Source organism: Monodelphis domestica, chromosome 6, assembly GCF_027887165.1.
Source record: "Monodelphis domestica isolate mMonDom1 chromosome 6, mMonDom1.pri, whole genome shotgun sequence".
NCBI lineage: Eukaryota > Metazoa > Chordata > Mammalia > Didelphimorphia > Didelphidae > Monodelphis > Monodelphis domestica.
The window spans coordinates 13,873,902-13,892,906 of NC_077232.1; the positions used below are offsets into that span (position 1 = coordinate 13,873,902).

General features: G+C 38.9%; 1 protein-coding gene across 1 annotated transcript in view; it reads left to right on the top strand.

Annotated features, from left to right (window-relative positions):
* Positions 1-6,199: 6,199 nt before the first annotated feature.
* VN2R644 (vomeronasal 2 receptor 644) overlaps positions 6,200-19,005 on the top strand; it is a 52,944-nt gene continuing 40,138 nt past the window's right edge. Inside the window, 1 exon segment of the mRNA NM_001099586.1 lies at positions 6,200-6,362. Within this exon segment, the coding sequence (NP_001093056.1) occupies positions 6,200-6,362 (163 nt within the window).

Consider the following 19,005-nt stretch of genomic DNA (forward strand, 5'->3'; position numbering starts at 1 on the left):
GAATATATTAATATATGAACTTAAAACCAACAAAAATAAATCTGAATCAAAACAATCAGCAAAATGCAGTAAAAAATGAATTTTGTAAAACATTAAAGTCTGAAAATCTTATAAATAGAACCTCCCGTCTCTTTAAAGTTTGTTTTTATTTTGTTTTGTTTTTTATCCATTGAAATTCCTTTTGTCAGTATTGTGGAATTCTCCATATCGAGGAAGAACATGGGTTTTAGGAATCCCAAATTGGGCAGGCCCAAATGGCAAAGAGTTGCAGGGGGATGAATTCTCCCCTTACTCTTAGGTAAAATAAGTAAAAGGATCAGTGCACTCAAAAAAAATAATCCTTTGAAATAGGCAATGTAGTGCTCTCTCATAGAATATGCCATACTTGTAATCAATTTTCTGTTTGGAAAAGTCTCTTCCTTCTCATTCCCCCCTCCCCTGGGGTCCCAAGCCACATGGAGGCTAATTGTACCCTAAGGAAAGAACACCCCAGTTTTTACCAGTTGGTTTGTGATTCCAAAGACAAAGGGCAGCTACCAGCAGGACTCCATTTTTACAATAAGTGACCCTATTTTGCCACTTTGCCTCCAATATTTACCACTTTCCTTTATTGCTATATTGGCCCATTTGATAGGCTTGAAATGCTATCTCAGCATTGTTTTAATTTGCATTTCTCTAATCAAGAATGATTTGGAATATTTTTCATAAGTTTTTTGTGGATTTGGTTTCCTCATCTGAAAATTGTTTGTTCACATCCTTTGACTATTTCTGAAATGGGGAATGGTTTGTAGTCTTATAAATTTGAGAAATTAGACCTTATTCAGAGATATTTGTTATAAAAGTGTATCTCCAGTTTGATTTTTTTCCCTTCTAATCTTGGTTAGATTAGTTTTGTTTGTCCAAAAGGTTTTTAATGTAATATAAAAAAATTATTCATTTTATATCTTATGATACTCTCTATCTCTTATTTGGATATGATTTTTTCTCTTCTCCTAAGTTCTGCCAGGTAACTTCCATTTTCCTTAATTTAGTTATGGTATCACTCTTTATATCTAAATCACCTATACATTTTGACTGTAGCTTAGTGCAGAGAGTGAGATAAAGGTCTACTCATAGCTTCTGCCATACTGTTTTCTAATTTTCCCAGAAGTTTTTGTTGAAGAGTAAGTTCTTATTCCAAAAGCTGGCATTTTGGGGTTTATCAAACACTTGGTTGCTAAGGTCATTTACTCCTGTTTATTGTATACCTATTCTATTCCATTGACCAATCATTCTATTCCTTAGCCAGTATCAGATTGTTCTTATGATTATAGCTCTACAGTACAGTTTGAGATGTGGTACACTAGGCCTGACACAGTGAACAGGGACACATTGTGGGTGATCCTTAGAAAGCTCGGCTGCCGAGAAAAATTTGTCAAACTGATCCAGCTCTTTCATGTCAACATGACAGGGGAAGTCCTATCTGGTGGAGAGACTTCCGATCACTTCAACATCTCCAATGGTGTGAAAAAAGGCTTCGTCCTCGCTCCGGGACTATCAACCTACTCTTCACCCAAGAATTAAGACATGCTGTGAAGGATCTAGACCTGGGTGTCTACATCAAATACTGACTGGATGGCTCTGACTGACTGACTGTTCGACCTTCGCCACCTCACCGCAAAAACAAAGAACAGAGAGACTCATCCTGGAACCTCTCTTCGCAGATGACTGTGCTCTCATGGCCCACCAAGAAAATCATCTCCAAACCATGGTGGACAGGTTCTCCACCACTACAAAACTGTTTGGCCTGACTATCAGCCTCAGCAAAACAGAGGTGCTGTTCCAACCTGCACCAGGGAGGCCAACTAACCAGCCATGCATTACAATTGATGGCACGCAGCTTTCTAACGTGAACACTTTCAAGTACCTGGGCAGCACCATCGCCAAGGACGGGTCCCTAGACCACGAGATTAATACCAGCATCCAAAAGGCCAGCCAGGCACTCGGGTGGCTGCACTGCAAAGTCCTCCTGTAAGCACTGCGACGAAGCTCAAAGTGTACAACGCAGTGGTCCTCAACTAGCTCCTGTATGGTTGCGAGACATGGACACTGTACCAGAAGCACATGAAACAGCTGAAGCAATTCCACCAACGCTCCCTCCAGTCAATCATGAGGATCTGATGGCAGGACCGAATCACCAATCAGGAAGTCCTCGACAGAGCCAACTCCACCAGCATCGAAGGCCTGGTCCTCAAAACCCAGCTACGATGGTCTGGACATGTCATCCGCATGGACCCACAGCGAATACCAAGACAGGTATTCTACGGCGAACTGTCAGCTGGACTCAGGAAACAAGGTCAACCAAAGAAAAGATTCAAGGATCAGCTAAAGTCCAACTTGAAGTGGGCTGGCATTACACCAAAGCAACTAGAACTCGCTGCCTCTGACAGAAGCAGCTGGGGAGCCCACATTAACCATGCCGCCACCACCTTTGAAGATGAGCGACGTCGACGTCTTGCCGCTGTGCGTGAACGCCGACACCAGGCCACAATGTACCTCCCGTAACAGCTGGAGTCCCAGGCCCCATGTGCCACAAACTTTGTGCTTTATTCTTTGGACTCCAAAGCCACATGAGGGTACATCAATAGATGATAATGCACAAAGACAATTGTCATTCTCAGTCACCGAGAGACTGCTACTATACTAGGCCTCTTTCTAATTTTTTTTATTAATTCCCTTAATATTCTTGATAATCTTTTCTTCCAAATGAATTTTGGTATTATTTTTTCAATTATTTATTTGGTATGGCATTGAATAAATGAATTGTTTTTGATAGAATTATCATTTTTATTATATTAGTTTGTTCTGCCCATGAACAATTAATATTTTCCCAATTGTTTAGATCTGATTTAATTTGTATAGTTTGTGTTAATTATATCATAATACCTGTGTTTAAATAGGCAAGTATATTTCTAAAAATTTCATATTTTTTAAAGTGATTTTAAGTGGAATTTCTCTTTCTAACTCATGCTGGGGGAATTTTGTTGGTATTATAAAGAAATGCTAATGGTTTTAGTGCATTTATTTTGGATCTTGCAACTTTACTTCCTTGCCTTCTTTCTTGTTTATTTTATGCTTTGATTTATCTAGATCTGAAAGGGGGAAGGCTGAGGCTGATAGTCAGGCCAAACAGTTTTGTTGTGGTGGAGAACCTGTCCACAGTGGTTTGAAGATGATTTTCTTGGTGGGCCATGAGAACACAGTCATCTGCAAAGAGATCTTCCAAAATGAGTCTCTCTGTTGTCTTTGTTTTTGCAGTCAGGCGGCAAAGGTCGAATAGTGCGCCATCCAGTCAGTATTTGATGTAGACGCCCAGGTATAGATCCATCACAGCAAGTCGTAATACTTGGGTGAAGAATTGGTTGAACAGTACTGGAGCAAGGACACAGCCTTGTTTCACGCCATTGGAGATGTTTGTGACAAGGAAATCACTTTAAAAAGACTGATATATATTAATTTAAGGTTGCCAAGGAATTCAGCTATGTAATTCCTAAATGAAACTCAAGTCAGCAGTCAACATTTTATGGAGTTTTTAATTACAAACAGGAGGAAGAAAGGTATTAAAGATAAAGAGAGAGAGAGAAAGAGTGAGAGAGAGAGAGAGAGAGAGAGAGAGAGAGAGAGAGAGAGAGAGAGAGAGGAGAGAAGGGAATAGGGCTTAAATACCCCCTCTGTTTAGGCTGGGCCAAAAGGCCCAAGCCCTTAGATAGCTAAGGCAAAGAAAAGAGATCCTTCCCTATCACTCACGTGACCAAAATGGAGAAACAGTCTCAGGGGCCTCCACCTCCAGCTTCCTTCAGAGCAAGCTTCTCAGAGCACAACCTCTCAGAGCAAAACCTCTCCAACCACCCCTAGTCCTCAGACCCTGCTATCTTTAAGGAAACCATATCAGTTCCCTCCCCTCAGTTCTCACATCTACCAATCACTGTCCATGTCTTCCCTGTGCCAATGGTGGCTCTACCTTAACCCAGGATGTCCCAGAGGTCTGTGGCTTTGCACATGTCTGTTGAAGGTCATATTCTCAAATAATTAAATCTTGATCCTTTACTGCAGCCCTTCCTAAATCCTGTTACTCTGAGTAGGGTGGGGATTGTATTTTCGAAGACCTGGTTCTGTCATTCCAAGTATCTCTATTGTATCAATCATTGTATCAATCTAAAATCAATCATGATTCAATGAACTTCCTGTTCTATGCTTAAGCATAGGTCAAAGCCCTTTCCATTGTTCAGCAAAAGGTTTCTGTCCTAAAGTAATCTTAAGAAGGGAGGAGGAGGAACCTCCCATGCCAATGGGGTTCACATTCCAATAGAGTTCCCACTATCAGTAGGAAATTCCCTACAAGCATGAAACCTTCCAATGGTGAAATTTCCAACATTCTCAAGTCTAAGAAATTTTAAGGTTTACATGTTGAAGTGATCAGAAGTCTCTCCACCAGATAGGACTTCCCCTGTCATGTTGACATGAAAGAGCTGGATCAGTTTGATGAATTTTGCTGGGCAACAGAGCATGCTGAGGATCACCCACAATGTGTCCCTGTTCACTGTGTCGAACGCCTTTGTCAGCTCTATGAAGACAATGTAGAGACTAAGGTTCTGCTCAAGGCATTTTCCTGCATTTGCTGCACTGTGAAGACCATGTCAATGGTGCTGTGATCTGGTCAGAAGCCACTTTGTGATTCAGGCAGGTTCTGCTCTGAAACAGATGACAGGAGTCTGTTGAGTATAACACGGGCAAGGATCTTTCCAGCAGTGGAGAGTAGTGAGATGCCTCTGTAGTTGTCACAGGCTGCTTGTGTGCCTTTGTTCTTGTATAGGGCTATGATGGAGGCATCTCTGAGTTCTGGGGGCATGTCTTCCTCTTCCCATATGCTGATCAGCACTATGTGGAATGCCTGGACCATCTTTCCATTTAAGGCCTTGTACATCTCGGTTGGGATCCCATCTTTACCAGAGCCTTGCCTGCACTCATTTGTGTAATGGCTTTTTGGACTTCCTCTATTGAAGGAGGGATGTCAAGTTGTTCAATGGTGCGGTTTTGGGAGATCTGGTCAAGGGCCCTTTGGTCTCCTGAAGAGGGTCTGTTGAGAAGCTGACTGAAGTGTTCTTTCCACCTATTGCTGATGCCTTTTTTATCTTTTATGAGAGTGTCACCATCAGAGGATAGCAAGGGAGTGTTGGTGGGTTTTAATGGCCCATAGACAGTCTTGAGGGCACTGAAAAATTGTTTGTAGTTTTTTGTATCAGCAAAACGCTGGATTCCTTCTGCCTTTTTTTCCCACCATTGGTCTTACATCTTCCTGATCTCACACTGTATCGTGCCTTGGAGAGACTTGAATCTGTCCTTTTTAGGAGCAGAGTTTGGGTTATTTTGCCACTCCATAAAGGTTTTGTTCTTTTTGCTCAATAGGTCTTCAATAGCAATGTTGTTCTCGTTGAACCAGTTCTGGTGGTTGCGTTGTTTGGGGTCTAAGACTGCCTTTGATGATATGTACTCAATCTCTAAAGGTTCAAAAAGAACAATATTATTCAAAAGGGGAATAATTGAACCAAAAATAATCCCCAATATAGTTGATTTTGCAATGTTATTAATTGACAGTTTTTTCATACATCTAAATACATAGCATTTGTGGTCATTTAAAGCTTAATATTGTTTGGTATTTTATTTATCATTTACTGTTATATTATAATGATCAAACTCTAATAGGAAGTCACTTTCACAAGTTCTCCTAAACCCCATAAATGCTTTAGGGAAAGATAAACATTTTGTACTTTTCCACCACTAAATCTCTTTCAGACAGATAAGATGTGATGTTTTAGGTTGGATAAAATTGTAGAGTGATGGTAGAATTCTGAATTAGTTCTCTTTTCTGATGCCTTAGTAAGTCAATGATAGATCCTTCTTTCAGTCTGTTATATCAGATTCAGAGACTTGCCCTGGCTAATTTTATCCAAACAAAGGATTATAAGAAGTGATCCCCAAAATATGTTCATTAGTATGTTTCTGATAAGAAATCTGACTTTCTATATTTGGGACTAGCAGCCTTTTCTCAAATAAGGGTATTCTTGGGGAATCTAATTCTGCCATTTGGATCCCAACATTGAGTATATTCCCTCCCTGCTATGTCTCCTCAATCATTGTCCTCAATGAGTTGCTTCCATTCATGGTGATGCATTTCTCTCTATGTTACCACATACTGTGTATACATACTTTCTATCTGTCTGCTTGCTGCATAATACACAATGAAAAAACCTATGATTTTACCAGTTTCCTCAATGCCATTTTTCTTATAACATCAAACCAAAATCTTTTCTTTACTCAAAGTTGTGAGGGCACAAAAAACACAATTCAACCTGGAAGACCAGGTAGTCAGGAATATCAATGACATTTCACCAATGAGAAAAATAATACAGTAACAACAACTCATCCTGTTTCTGGACCTTTCCATAATGGAGGTTTTTTGAAAAATAACTTTTCAATTTGCAATTCAGACTTCAGATACATAGAAAGGAAGGTCCCTATAACTGTCTCCTTCCTTTCTATAAGTAGGGCTGTAATCTCTTTTTAAGTGACAAGGAGGCTCTCCCATCTGACATTCAGGAAAGGAAAACTGAAAAAGCAAGATCACAAGTAATCTGAGTAAAAATGGCCCCAATTTGCCAAAATCTATGGCCAAATTCCAAAATCTATGAAGTGATTAAGAGTAGTGAAATCTAATAGGATTGTGGTTATGTTTTCAGGAATCTACAGGCACATTTTCTGTTTGTAAAGATTTTGCTTTTCTAATAATTTTTTAAATTGTACTATTTTCACCAGTCCCTCATATTAAGGAAATCGTAATAGGACACATGAAACAGGCCTTTCTTTAAGTTACATGGAAAAGATAGCCAAATAGGGTATACTTATGGGAACTTTTTGCCTTGTGGATATTATTCACTTTGTTCTCTATATTTAGGGAGTGAAAACTGCCTCATATTTATGCCTCTGGAGTGTTAGTCAGAAAAACATGTTGACAGAGTCAGAAAGTGAGATCATTGGGGACCATTCTGACCTGCAACTCTTCACTTGCATCCTTCTTCCTAAGTTAAAAAACTTAAAGTCATAAAATTAGTTTGGTCACCCGCTTCCTTGTTTCAATCCCTGCAGTATTAGCAGGTTCCCTGGGGTTTGAGATGTCCAAAGTGCTGTCTTATCTGTCTTAATTGAGTGCTTAAGGACTTCTGGCATTATACTTCTACTCTCACCAAACTAATTCTCTGCAATGACTCAATATTTTCAGATATTACATCAGGCCGATTCTAGCTTTAGATGAAAAGGCAGGAAAAGAAAATGATAGTTTCCATGACATGAGCCAAAGTTCCTAGACAGTTGTGAATCTAGCCTTGAAAACATTAACCAGAAAGCTTTGGCCAGTGGAAGTACACACTAAATCAACCCTGAATTAATATATAAATAATAGTAATAAAAAGAATTTCAACAATTGATGAGAAACTCACCATGATTTTTTCTGCCAGATGTTTAGATCATAATCCAGATATACTTGTACATTCTGGAAGACAATATTCTCAGTCTTCCCATCAGTTTCTTATTGTGAGACCACCATATATCCTACATGTATCCCTGATTTCTCAATACAAGCAAACGTAACCACAGAGTATGCTATCACTTCATCTTTTATTGTTACAGATATCATGTGATCCAGTTTACTTGTGGTTTTTTTTACCTGCATATAAGGAGTATAGAACTCTATACTAGTTTCCTTTATATGGCCATTATTATTACAAACACCAGTTTGTTATTATTAATTGATATTAAAATATTTATTTTTAAAATATCACTCTTTTCATTAAAGAATTAGAGTTTTCTTTGTAATGTTCTATCAACTTATTGCTGTGACCCCTCCTGAATTATCTACATAGGGATAATTTCATTCTTAGACCATGATTACCTTCAGTTACATTGACACATGACCAACCATTTTATTCACAATGTCTACAACAGTGCTTTACATGTAATGAGTGATGAATAAATCCTGGCTGACTTCTTGTTCTCGAAGCAAGATTTTAAGCTGACCAAATAACTTGACCATAGTCTGTAATAAAGTGTGGCAAAATTTAAGCACCTAAGTTCAAATATGGACATACGGAAAAAATTCCATCTTCTATAATTTGGGGTACTTTCTTTTCCATTTTAAATAAAAGAAAATATTCTTTTTATAAAGTTAAAGCTGAGAACTGGAGCCTACATGGTAGAGTAGAGGCAAGGAAACCTCAAACCTCTCTGACTATATTCTCCAAATAATTTTTAAATGGACCTGAAAAAGAATTCTGGTGGAGTAGAATCAACATGGAAACAGAGTGAAACAACTTTTTTTTTTTTGTAGAAAACATCTGGGAATATAGACAGAGAGGTTGAGTTACACTGAGGTGAGAGGGAGGTTATTCCAAGTAAGATCACACCAAAGATCAGAGATAAATAGGGAAAAGTAAAGAAGGGAGGATGAAATGAGGGATGTAGTAGTTCAAATCAAATAGTCCAGATAAGGAAGAGTGAATGGAGAGAAGGGCAGAATCAAAATTGGAAAATAAGATGGAAGGAAATTCACATTTAGTAATCAAAGCGATAAATGTGAATGGGATAAACTTATAAATAATATGGAAGCAGATAGCAAAGTGAATTAAAAATCAAAATCCTATGATATGTACTGTATAATAACACATTTGAGCAGGGAGATAGAAAGAGAGTAGATGTGAGAGGCTGGAGTCAATGTTTTCACCTGGTATAAATAAGGCAAGATTAGCAATCTAGTTCTCAGATATACCTAAAGCAAAAAATAGATCTAATTAAACGAGATAAGGCAGGAAATTACATCTTGGTAAGGGGAAATTGACAATGAAGGAATATCAACATTAAACATCTACTATAGCCTCAGAATTTTAAAAAGGTGAAATGAAACAAGTTAGAGGAGGAAATAGATAGCTGTATAATTGAAAATCTGTTACCCTAAAAAAAAAAAAACACCTACATATCCCAAGAATCCACTGACTTCCTGTCATTATGTACTTCCTGTAAACAGAGAATAAAGGGAGTGGGCATTGAGACTCCTCATTGTTCTTTGGGTATGATACAGAATCAGCAGTGATGGTGGTGAATGGGGATTTTTAAAATGACTAACAAGCCTTGGAAACGTGGTTTTATTTTGTGTCCTCTTTATTACTTGATTTCGAATGATCATTTAATAAATCCCTTAAATTACATTTTTTTTATTACTGAGATTTTAATTTGTATAGTTGGTGACCAGAAAGGACAAGGAATTCTCTCAATTTTTTTAAGATAGTCTAGATAATTTTTAAAAGATACTTCTTTTGCATCACTTCCTGTGTCTTCCTCCACTTTTATGTCTACCAATTACAGCTAAATCTTTGCTTAGGACTGTCCAGGGGGAAGTCAGTTGATTCTGATTCCTCACTTACTATGACACAGGTGAGTCACAGACCTCCCCCACTCAAGTGTAAATGTGGTGTTTACACTTCAGCTGATTAAATCTAAAATTGGGCACAGGAGAATTAATTTAATCTTCACAAGCAGGGGAGAGTTAAATTTAATCTCCACACCAACCTGTATATAAAATCTCAAATAATACAAAGTTTATTGTGACCAAAAATGCCTTGTATTTTAGTTTGTTTGGAAAATGTATGAATTCTATTAAGTTTTCACCACTTCTATGCCTATACGTGTCCTACAAATTGTAGGGCTCTTTTTGGTGTATAGAACAATTTCACTGGATCAAAGAATCTCACCATGAGGTGTTACCATGAATGATGGATCAAAAAAAAAAATGACTGTGATCTCAAAAAGAGTGTCATTTACTATCACAGCTATGTGATTTATATTGGAGAGTATATTTGTGCAGAAAATTCATGTTCTGAATAATGCGATTGATCTTTTTTAACTTTTTGAGATCAGGTTTAGAGAAATTTGTCTCATTTTCCTTATTAACATAAATCATTTTACTCTGCTTTCTATTTTTCCTTTCCTACTCTTTCTCAATCCTTTGAAGGTTTTGAAATTTTAGGAAGGGATATAATAGATCTCATTTTGAATTTGTCAGTAGGAGGTTATAAAATGTCAGAGATAATGAAATGCCATTGTGCTCTCTTCTAGAATATCTCCAAATTGAGGCATGTGAAATGAGCACTATTTCTTTTTCTTCCCCTGGGTCTTACTTTCATAGCAGGTGGAATTTTGCTACTTGCCTTTTGCAGATACCCCTCATGAAGTAATTGACATTGAATGCAAATTGATTTCCTTGCATCTCATACATGGAGTCACATTTTTTTCATGGTATCTTTAAACAGGTTGTTCATCATATCTAGGAGATGGTCTCATGGATCTTCATTCACCTGAAATCCTTTGCTTCCTTTAAAGCTAATCTTTTTTTGTAACCCTTACCTTCCATCTTAGAGTCAATACTGTGTATTGGCTCCAAGGCAGAAGAGTGGTAAGAGCTAGGCAATGGGGGTCAAGTGACTTGCCCAGGGTCACACAACTGGTAAGTGTCTGAGGCCAGATTTGAACCTAGGATCTCCTGTCTCTAGGCCTGGCTCTCAATGCATTGAGCCACCCAGCTGCCCCCCTGTAAAGCTAATCTTGAATGCCACTTGCTAAAAGAAGTTTTAGCTGAGTCTTCCAGCTACTGTTACAAAACCCCAGAACTTTCTTTGTATCTATTTTTGTGTTTCTATTTTCTATTATTATTGTGTGTGTATGTGTTCAAGTTGTTTCTCAACAATCAAATTTAAGCAAGACATATCCATTTCTCTATTTTGATCCCTGGCAGTCAGAATAGTGATTGGCATATCAAAGGGGAGTTCTTGAAAACACATTTAGTGAATAAGAAAATGAAAAAAGAAGACACAAAATACCGTCTGAGTGCACTAAAACTTTTATATTATGTCATCTCAATCAGGTTCTCTGTGCTCCTAGTCAATGTGTGTAATGTTTCCTACTTGATTTTCTATTCTTCTTTCCACAACAGCTAATTCAAAACTGCACTTGCATTTGCAAACTCCCAATATCCCCTCATTCACTTCATTCTCAGCTGAAGATATTAATCTTAAAATATACTGAGAAAACAGATGTCAGGAGCTTTAACTGTGCCTTCTCCCTCTTCGTTCAATCCAGTGGCTGATGAAGAGATGGATCCAATCATTTGCCCACTCATAACTTCTGCCAACCTTCAATATAAAACTTGTCCCTTCTTTCCCCTCACTTAACGACTACCCTTTAAGCTCTGGTCACCTCTTTATATGGCTTTGAAAAGATTCCCAAATGACCCACCGTCCCTTCCACTGTGACACTTTGATGTTTCCCTGCATGTTGAGTCTTGTCTACTTTTTTCCTTTCTCCTTAAAACTTTAGGTCAATGCTCAAATAGATAGTGTGTGTGTATTATAATATATATATTCTATATATATATAAGGAATGATGAACAGAATGATGTCAGAAAGCTGGAAAGACATACATGAACTAACGCAGAGTGAAATAAGCAGAACCAGGAGAACATCATGGACAGTAACTGCAACACTGTTGAACAATCAAATGTGGTTGACTTTGTTACTACTAGCAATACAGTGGTACCTTGATACACGAGCACCTTAAGTCACGAGCAATTTGACATACAAGAAGTCACGATCCAGATTTTTTTCTTTAAGTCTTGACCAGATATTTGAATCACGAGCTTCTGCCACCCTCCACTAGAGAGCCTGCCTAATGTACAGTTTCACTAGTTACAGGAGGCTTTGTTTATTTCAGCATTTATCTGGCTGAGTGAGCTTCTGTATTGAATTGCTTTTCTCTTTATTTTTGTCTTTATTTTCAGGTTTTTTTGGCAAATTTCTTAACTTTTATCCACGGGTTTTGATGACTGAGGAATTGAAGGAGTTACAAGTAGCAGCAGCAGCATAAAGAGGTCTTGCAGGAAATTAGTGGGAGGAGCCCGAGGTGGCTGATGAAATCAGTGCAAGCAAGATTAAGGAAATGTGGAGATTTGGGGAAAAAAAATGAAACAGTTTATTGAAAAGACACTCCCAGAATAAGTCACCACCCGACATGGAGCCGGGTAAGGACACTTGTTTGACACATCGTGCTGTGTAGGGCATTGTGTTAAGCGATAATGCATGAAATGAGAAACTTCTTCGCTAGCATCTTTGCCTGATTGAAAGTAAATAACGTTTTGTAAGCAAGTTTATTTCTTTACATTCTTTCAGAGAGGGGAAGAGAGAGGGGGGGGGGGAGAGCGAAATGGGGGGGGCTTTTATCTATAAATGTATTCATTTGTTATTCATAAAGTGCATTTTCATATGTAAAAGCATATAAGAATGTGTGTGGTTTTTTTGGGGGGGGACAGAAAGGATTAATTGCTATTTTATTCATTTAAATTTAGGGTAATCTCAATTCGACACCTGATCAAATTGAGTTATGAGCTTGGCCATGGACTGAATTAAACTCGTGTGTCAAGGTACCTTTGTACAGTGATCCAGGACAATTCTGAGGGACTTCTAAAAAAGAATGCTTTCCACCTCCAAAGAAAGAACTGTTGGGGTAAGAATACAGATGAAAGCATATGATTTCCCACTTGTTTATTTGGGTACGTTTTGCGGTTTTGGTTTATAAGATTAATCACAATACTATGGAAATGTTTTGCATGGTAATATATGTATAACCCAGATTGAATTGCCTGTCAGCTCTGGTAGGGGGGAGTGAAGAAGGGAGGGAAACAATATGAGTCATATAACTTTGGAATACTTAGGTAGAAATTTGTTGTTAAAATAAAAACATTAAAAGAAAAGAATGCAAAATAAAAGAAAACAAGACAAATATGTAAGTGTTGTGAAAGAAGACAGATTGTTACACTGGAAAAAAAATCATGGAGAAAATTAAGCAAACAATGCATTCAAATTCCTTCAGTTCCTTTTAGCCACAAGATAGCTTTTGCTGGCATGAATCCTTGCATTGTTGATAACTGTTAATTCATTCATCATTGATTATCTGATATTATTACTGTTATTATTTGAAACTTACCAATTCTGTTCATTCTACTTTGCATCATTTCATATGTTTTTCTAGGCTTTTCTGTGCTCATCGTTACCTTCACAATATTATTCTGTTAAAATCACATACTACAACTTATTCAGTCATTCGCCAATTGATGGACAGCTCAAGTTTCTAGTTCTTTGTCACCTCAAAAAGAATTGCTCTAAATATTTGTGCTTAGATATGCCCTTTCCCCCTGTCATTTATGTCTTTGCATACAGACCTAACAATGATATTGCTATAGCTAAAGGTTATGCACATTTTATGACCCTCGGGCCATGGTTACAAATTACAGTGTATTAGTGTTTTTTTTTTTATCCACATCCTCTGCAAAACATCATTTTTCCTTTTATAAAATTAGTCAGTCTGATAGATATGAAATTGTACTTAACAGGTATCTTTTCTAACAAACTATTTCTTTATTTGAGTGGAAAAGTCGGTGCACAGAGACACTCACACTCTTTCGGCATTGGAAGCCTTGGTCCAGTGGCACAAAAAGTCGTTACACCTGGAGACTTCCTTAGCTGCATTGGATGGCCCTGTTGTCTTTTGTGCTCCAACATGCCCTAAGCACTCCACAGTGCTTTGCTGCGTCACCATCTCAGCCATTGAACCTTCATATTGGTTTCTTCCGCCTGTTCCACCGAAACAATCTTCACATGCTGGGTGAGCAAAGCCCTGGATCACCAGGGGTCGACCACCCGAATGGCTACCCTCACAAGGTTTGGCCAGCCTGTCAAAGCCGTTGCCCGGGGTGTGGCCGCTGCCGCATGCTAGCAGCTACTGGGAGCCACAAGTGAGGGCTGGGTGTCAGGTGGGGGTCAGAGGCTGGAGAGCTGACCTAGGGGGGCACGACAAGCCCTCCATACCAGAGATACTACCCCACCCATACACCCTGAATCACAATGTGTCTTCCAACCAGATCGTAGCACCATCGACATGGTCTTCATGGTGAGGCAAATGCAGGAAAAATGCCTTGAGCAGAACCTTAGTCTCTACGTTGTCTTCATAGACTTGACAAAGGCGTTCGACACAGTGAACAGGGATGCATTGTGGGTGATCCTTAGCAAGCTTGGCTGCCCAGCAAAATTGGTCAAACTGATAAAACTCTTCATGTCAACATGTCAGGGGAAGTCCTATCTGGTGGAGAGACTTCAGATCACTTCAACATCTCCAATGGCATGAAACAAGGCTGTGTCCTTGCCGAGTACTATTCAACCTATACTTCACCTAAATATTACGACATGCTATAATGGATCTAGACCTGGGTGTCTACATCAAATACCGACTGGATGGCTCACTATTTGACCTTCGCTGCCTGACTGCAAAAACAAAGACAACAGAGAGACTCATCCTGGAAGCTCTCTCGTAGATGACTGTGCTCTCATGGCCCACCAAGAAAATCATCTTCAAACCATTGTGGACAGGTTCTCCACCGCAACAAAACTGTTTGGCCTGACTATCAGCCTCAGCAAAACAGAGGTGCTGTTCCAACCTGCACCAGGGAGGCCAACTAACCAGCCGTGCATTACAATTGATGGCACACAGCTTTCTAATATCAACACTTTCAAGTACCTGGGTAGCAGCATCGCCAATGATGGGTCCCTAGACCATGAGATCAATGCCAGCATCCAAAAGGCCAGCCAGGCACTTGGGCGGCTGCTCTCCAAATTCCTCCAACACAGAGGTGTAAGCACTGCGACGAAGCTCAAAGTATACAACGCAGTGGTCCTCAGCTCGCTCCTGTATGGTTGTGAGACATGGACCCTGTACCAGAAGCACATGAAACAGCTGAAGCAATTCCACCAATGCTCTCTCCAGTCAATCATGAGGATCCGATGGCAGGACTGAATCACCAACCAGGAAGTCCTCGACAGAGCCAACTCCACCAGCATCGAAGTAATGGTCTGGACACGTCATCCGCATGGACCCACAGCGAATACCAAGACAGGTATTCTATGGTGAACTGTCAGCTGGACTCAGGAAACAAGGCCGGCCAAAGAGAAGATACAAGGATCAGCTAAAGTCCAACTTGAAGTGGGCTGGCATTACACCAAAGCAACTAGAACTCGCTGCCTCTGTCAGAAGCAGAGGTGAACCACATTAACCATGCTGCCACCACCTTTGAAGATGAGCGATGTTGATGTCTTGCCGCTGCGCGTGAGCGCCGACACCAGGCCACAACTGCACCTCCCTTAACAACTGGTGTCCCATGCCCCATGTGCCACAAACTCTGCGCCTCAGCCTTTGGACTTCAAAGCCATATGAAGGTACACCGTAGATGAAAACGCACAAAGAAAGTCATTCTTGGTCCCCTAAAGACTGCTACTATTTCTTTATTAAGGACTTAATATTTGCAAGACACTGTGTTAAGCTCTGGTGATACAAAGACTAAAAGAAATCCCCTACAAACCTGCTTCAAGAAGCACACCTTCCAGTAAGAGAGATAATACACAGACAAAACTGAACATACAATATATAAGCAAAGTATGGGATTTTCTTACAATATATGATTTTTCTACCCCTAAACTGAGTTATTTCTCCATTCTCACATTTATTAATGCATTGATCTCTCAACTTTCTCCAAAGTATTTTTATTTATTTTGTATATATTTCATTTTAATTATCTATTTACACATTTTCATTTAGTAAAATCCAAGATTCTTGCAGGAAATGACTGTCAAATTAAAAAAAAAAACACCTTCTTTACTGTCTTAGAATGAGTACTGGGTATTGGTTATAAAGAAGAAGAATGGTAAGGGCTAGGCAATGGAGATTAAGCGACTTGCCAGAGGTCACACAGCTAGGAAATGTCTGAGGTCAGATTTGAACCTAGGAACTCTCATCTCTAGGACTTGCTCTCAATCCACTGAGCAACCCAGCTCCCAGACTGTCTCATTTTTGATGAAGAATTAATTTTTTTGCAAATCAGATGTTCTGTCTTAGAATTCATATCAGTTCCAAGGCAGAAGAGTGTTACTGGCTAGGCAATAGGGGTTACGTGATTTACCCCGGTTTAAAAAGCTAGAAAATGTTTAAGGCTGGATTTGAATTTAGAATTTTGTGTACTTCTTTAATGATTGTAACAATGACGGTGCTTAGCTATTCCTTCATTGGGAAGATTGAATTGTAATCCCCAGTCTATTTTTAGATTTTAATCCCCAAAAGTGTTATCTCAGTATTTAAAGTAGATCTACCCATTTTAAATACAAAAAGGTGTGAACTGACTATGAAAGGTACAAACTAACTCATAAAGGTTGGAACTAACTACAAATGGTATGATATAACCAAAAAAAGGTATAATCTAACCCAAAAAGGTGTGAAAACCCATTTCATACATTGAGTGAGCAGTCCTAGAAAGGAGCGTCTGCTGTGATTGGTAGATGTGAAATTTAGGGCAGGTGACACAAGAGGAAAAGGTCTTTAAATAGAGGAAATAAAGACTGGAGATATAGATCCTCTGACGCTGAGTTAGACTAGAAGAAGAATCAGTCACTCAGAGTCTGAAGTCTGGAAGACAAACACTTGAGGAGAGTCTAAAAGAAAGACATTAAGGCTTGGAGTGAAGACAATTGGCTGTGGAACTGGACCCCTAGAGGAGCTCCTGCAGGAGACCTCAGAATGTTTTCCTTTTAGAATGTCACCATGGTAAGTGAAAGGCTGACTTAGTTTCCCTGCCTTTTTGGATGTTTGAACCTCTGAGAAAGGCCCATTGTCTTGAGACTCCTTTCCCTGAATAGGGCCTTAGAATTTCTACCTGGCTCTGAGGAAGCCGAAGCTTGCTCTCTCTCTCCCCTCTTCTCTCTTCCTTAATATCTTCCCTCTATTGTACAATAAACTACCATAAATTCCATTCTACTTAAATAATACATTTTGGGATTTAGAAATTAAATCCCTGGTGACTGCCAAATTTAATATTAAGTCCAACCATAACAAATTTAACAATTAATTTGGCTGACTGCTTTGGTTGTGACAAAAGATCCTCAATCTTCTAAACTTTCCTAAACTTTTCCTTTACTGTGGCTATCCCTACGACAGATTTCAATAGCTTATTTTGAATCTACACAAATCAGCTGAAGAGGTAAGTTTGCTGTTTCTAATTCTCCTTTGCCTTAGGGAACAAACAACCCAATTAACCAATCCTCACTGACAATACTAACTGGCTGGACTGCTCTTATGTAGCAGTTAGAAAATCCTGGAGAAAGGGGCCCAGCTAGAGAGAGTGATTGTATTAAATTTTAGCCCTGCCTTACTCTACCTTTTCACACAAAAGAATTGATTGTATTAAGGCAGTGAATAGGACCACACCCAAACATGGTACAAATGTGGTTAGAGCCAGCACACAACTTATTAACAACTGGCTTTTCAGTAAAATGACCAAAATTGGAAAATGTTCTTTGTCTATTTCATAATCCAAGAGAATGTATACTCTGCATTGCTCCTGGTTGGGATTTTAATTGTTGATGCTTTAAGATTATATATGTTTTTCTCTAAGAGAGATCTGGAAAATACTACACATAAGCTAGAGAATCAGATAAGAGATTCAGGTCAGTCTCCTCTTGAAAACCCCATTTCTTGTTCAAACCAACCAATTACTGCTTCTACTACTCAACAAAATGTGGAACTAAATACTCAGCTTGAATTTATAGAGGAAAGTTTTGGGGAGCTCATAGCTTTTATGAAAATCATTAAAAGGGACTCAATAACATCCCAGAATCAGAGTGACTTATCTCTCCATAATTCCTAATTATCAGAATCTCTGTCCCCCTCCCATCTATAAAATATGGCACCTAATTCACAAACTATACCCTCCTATACCCAACTTATTCCTACCCCTACTATCCAACCCACTCCTCCCCCACCAATGCTGTCTGCCCACCCTCACCACTGTTTCATTTAAAAGAGTTGTTGCCATGACCTGTGGCAGTTAAAAATGTTTTTCCTTAAATTGTGACCATGAAAATATGGTTTCAAGACAGTGTCTTGAGTTAAATCAAAATATAAAGTGGTCGCCAGGGAAAATTCCCAAATATTAAATATACCCAAGTCACTGGGTTTTTATGGAGATTTTAATTAATACAAATGAGGAATTAATGAATGGGAGAGAGAGTAAGAAGAAATAATGAGAAAAGGGCTAGACCAGCATAGGCCATCCTAGGCCAGCCTAGGCTGAAGTCCTAAGAGAGAGATCAGTTGGTCTTTAATCCACTCACCACAAGTTTTTGTCCCAAGCAAGATTTTAGTGTTCAGACACCCAGCAGTACAGCTCAGCTCCACTTCAGCTTCCAAGGCTCAATTTTTTTCCTTTTAAAGAAAATTTTCTCCTATGTCACCTCCCCTAAGTTCTCACATCTACCAATCACAGTAGACGTTTTCCAAAGGACAGACCAGTCTTAATTCACACCTAAGTAGACTAAACTTTTGAGTAATTCTAACCTCTTTGCCCCCTGCAAGTTTGCAAGTTGCCTGACCTTCATAGGTACTTAGTACCTTCCTAAAAATAGACATAGCTTATAGGTACTTAGCACCTTCCTAAAAATAGACTTAGCTTAAGGCTTTTGCTTCACTATAAGTATGAGTTAAGTACTTTTCATTGTTCAGTAAAGAGTTTACCACTTTATCTTCCCCTAAAGTATGCTTAAGTATGGGTGGAGCAGAGTTCTCACATTCCTGATCTAAGTCCCTTCATTGTTTAAAATGGGGAATGGTCTTAACCAAGTGTTCTGAAGTAGGGTCTGAGAATTTTTAAGATTCACAATCCCCCCTGATGATCATTGGGAGACTAGTTTCCCCATTGATCATTTAACATAATCATCTTGTAGTCCTAAATGCACTTCTAACTACACATGCATACAATATTCAATTTTCTAAGAG